Source organism: Spermophilus citellus (genome assembly GCF_964194105.1).
Source record: "Spermophilus citellus genome assembly, chromosome: 3".
NCBI lineage: Eukaryota > Metazoa > Chordata > Mammalia > Rodentia > Sciuridae > Spermophilus > Spermophilus citellus.
Window position 1 is genome coordinate 12,855,789 of NC_138184.1, and position 2,808 is coordinate 12,858,596.

Here is a 2,808-nt window from a genome sequence, read left to right on the forward strand (position 1 = left end):
AAACCATTCTGAACGTAGGTTCTATAAAAATTAAAATTCAGTTATCGCATGATGCTGCAATCACAATATTGGGAATATAGTCAGAAGAAATGAAATGTGTGTAGTAGGAGATATCTGTCCTTCCATGTTTCCTGATGCACTATTCGCTGTATCCAAGTTACAGTAACAACCAGAGTGCACATCAGGAGCGCTCTTTTTATACTTCTCAAAAGCACTATTAATTTTTCCTTTAGAATTTTGAAATACATGACTTCCGAGTGAAACCCTGGGAGTGAAAGAGGAATTCATCAACAGAGATGGCACAGCATCCTTTAGGGGGATATGACAGACACATGCACGTTCTATAGAAGTTAATTACTTTCCATTCCATTGTTTTTTTTTTCTTTTTGTGGGGAAAATGATGGAATCCTGGGCCTTGATCATGTTAGATAAGCACTCCTCCACTGAGCTGCATACCCATATGTAAAATTTAGTTTCTTTCCAGTAAAATATGTATTGTCTCACCTCAATGATGTAATACCTGTCTATGGGAAAATTAGCTATGCTCTTTTTCTCATATCTGTAGTCACATGCATATGGACCCAGGGAATGATACTCAACATCTAGAATTTCTTCTTCTGGGACTGAAAGAGGACCCAGACCTGCAACCCCTAATCTTCGGATTCTTCCTCTCCATGTACCTGGTCACTGTGCTGGGGAACCTGCTCATCATCCTGGCTGTCATCTCAGACTCTCACCTGCACACGCCCATGTACTTCTTCCTCTCCAACCTGTCCTTTGTGGACATCTGCTTCACCTCCACCACGATCCCCAAGATGCTGGTGAACATCCAGACACAGAGCAAGGCCATTTCCTATGCAGGCTGCATCACCCAGATTCACTTTTTTGTACTCTTTGTTGGGTTGGATGACTTTCTTTTGGCTGTGATGGCCTATGATCGATATGTGGCCATCTGTCTTCCCCTGCACTACATGGTCATCATGAACCGCAGACTCTGTGGATTGCTAGTTCTGGCGTCCTGGTTTGTGAATTTTTTACATGCATTGTTACAAAGCTTAATAATGTTGCGGCTGTCCTTCTGCACAGACTTGGAAATCCCACACTTTTTCTGTGAACTTAATCAGACAATTCAATGTGCCTGCTCTGACACCTTCCTTAATGACCTGGTGATATATATTACGGCTGTCTTCCTGGGAGGAGGCCCCCTCACAGGCATCCTTTACTCTTACTGCAAGATAGTGTCTTCCATCCGTGCAATATCTTCAGCTCAGGGCAAGTTCAAAGCCTTCTCCACCTGTGCATCTCACCTCTCTGTGGTCTCCTTATTTTATGGCACAAGCCTAGGTGTGTACCTCAGTTCTGCTGTGACCCAAAACTCACACTCCATTGCAACTGCTTCTGTGATGTACACTGTGGTCACCCCCATGCTGAACCCCTTCATCTACAGTCTGAGGAACAAGGACATCAAGAGTGCTCTGAGAAGACTCTGTGAGAGAGATTAAAGTGTCAGTTATACTAAAACTGAATAAGTGCCTGAGATTGCAGGGCTCAGTGCCGCAGAGCCTCAGAGCTCAGAACTGATTTTCTGTATCAGAACCTGGAAACAGAACTTGCTCCTTCTCTGGTGAAGGCGATCCCCCACTCGCTGTCTTGACAGGGTCACAGTGAGAAAAAGTGTTGGCAAAGCCGCTCTCCCACTGTCTTGACAGGGTCACAGTGAGGATGAATGCTGGCAAAGCCACACTGGTTGGTGGGTAACCGAAACCATGAGACCCTTTTTTATGTAATTGGGACTTTGCATTTTCATGCTTATGTTTCTCACAGGAGGCATGAGTATGTTAAATGCCAAACAATTAAATTTCAGATGGCTAGAACAGAACAGGTAGTTCATGCCTTGGAAGCTGTTCTGCTACCCACCCCTCAGCATATCAAGGACAAAATAAAAGGCTATTCTTCTATCTTAGTACATTGTGGACAAACCTAATAACAGACAACAATCATCCTCTGAAAAACAAATTCTTTGAAAACTAGTACACCTTGACTGAGAAACAAACTCTTTGAGAACTAGCGTACCTTGACTGAGAAACAAATTCTTTGAGAACTAGTGTACCTTGACTGAGAAACAAAAGAAACTCTCTGAGAAAGCAGCTCAACCAGTTTTATGAGAATAAATTTAGAAATTAATTAAAATAGCTTTATAAGACACAGTTTTAGAATAATGTTAAAAATATTATTTAGATTCTTAAGTTTAGAAATTATTAAGTCTTTAGCTATATAGGTTTCTGATATACTTTAAGGATGATTCATAAACTTTAGGACATTTTAAATATAAGATTTAAAGGGACATTTTTAGATGGGAATTTTAGATTAAAAATAAAGTGCAGGTGTACTTTAGGTTAATGATTAATTAGGAGACTTAGAGTCTGGTTACGTAGTTTGACATTAGTTAATAAGGAAATAACATCTTGGGAAAAATAGTAAATCTTGGGAAAATCTGAAGGATGTAAATTGGTGACATGTTTTATTGATGAATCTGTACTTTGATGATTGTATGGCTGGGGGTCATATCCTGGAAGAATGTAGATCGGTGTGCTCTCAATCATGGTTAAGGAAATGTCATGTCTTGGCAAAGTTTTAAGTTATATAATCAATGACGTATTGTGAATCTATAATGATGAGAAAAATTGTAATAAAAAGGGGACCCAGAGAAAAGCTGCTTTAGCTCTCTCTCTGAAGATTGCTCAAAGGGAACGACTCCTGTCTCATCATTTCGCCGACGCCACTCCTCCTTCGGGACTCCCTGGACCC

General features: G+C 40.8%; 1 protein-coding gene across 1 annotated transcript; it reads left to right on the forward strand.

The window, feature by feature from the left end:
• Positions 1 to 575: 575 nt before the first annotated feature.
• LOC308643260 (olfactory receptor 7A5-like) lies at positions 576 to 1,502 on the forward strand (the record flags this gene model as incomplete). Its single annotated transcript, XM_081283169.1, has 1 exon — positions 576 to 1,502. The coding sequence occupies one exon, from the start codon at positions 576 to 578 to the stop codon at positions 1,500 to 1,502; it is 927 nt and encodes a 308-aa protein (XP_081139295.1).
• Between the last annotated feature and the right edge of the window lie 1,306 nt (positions 1,503 to 2,808).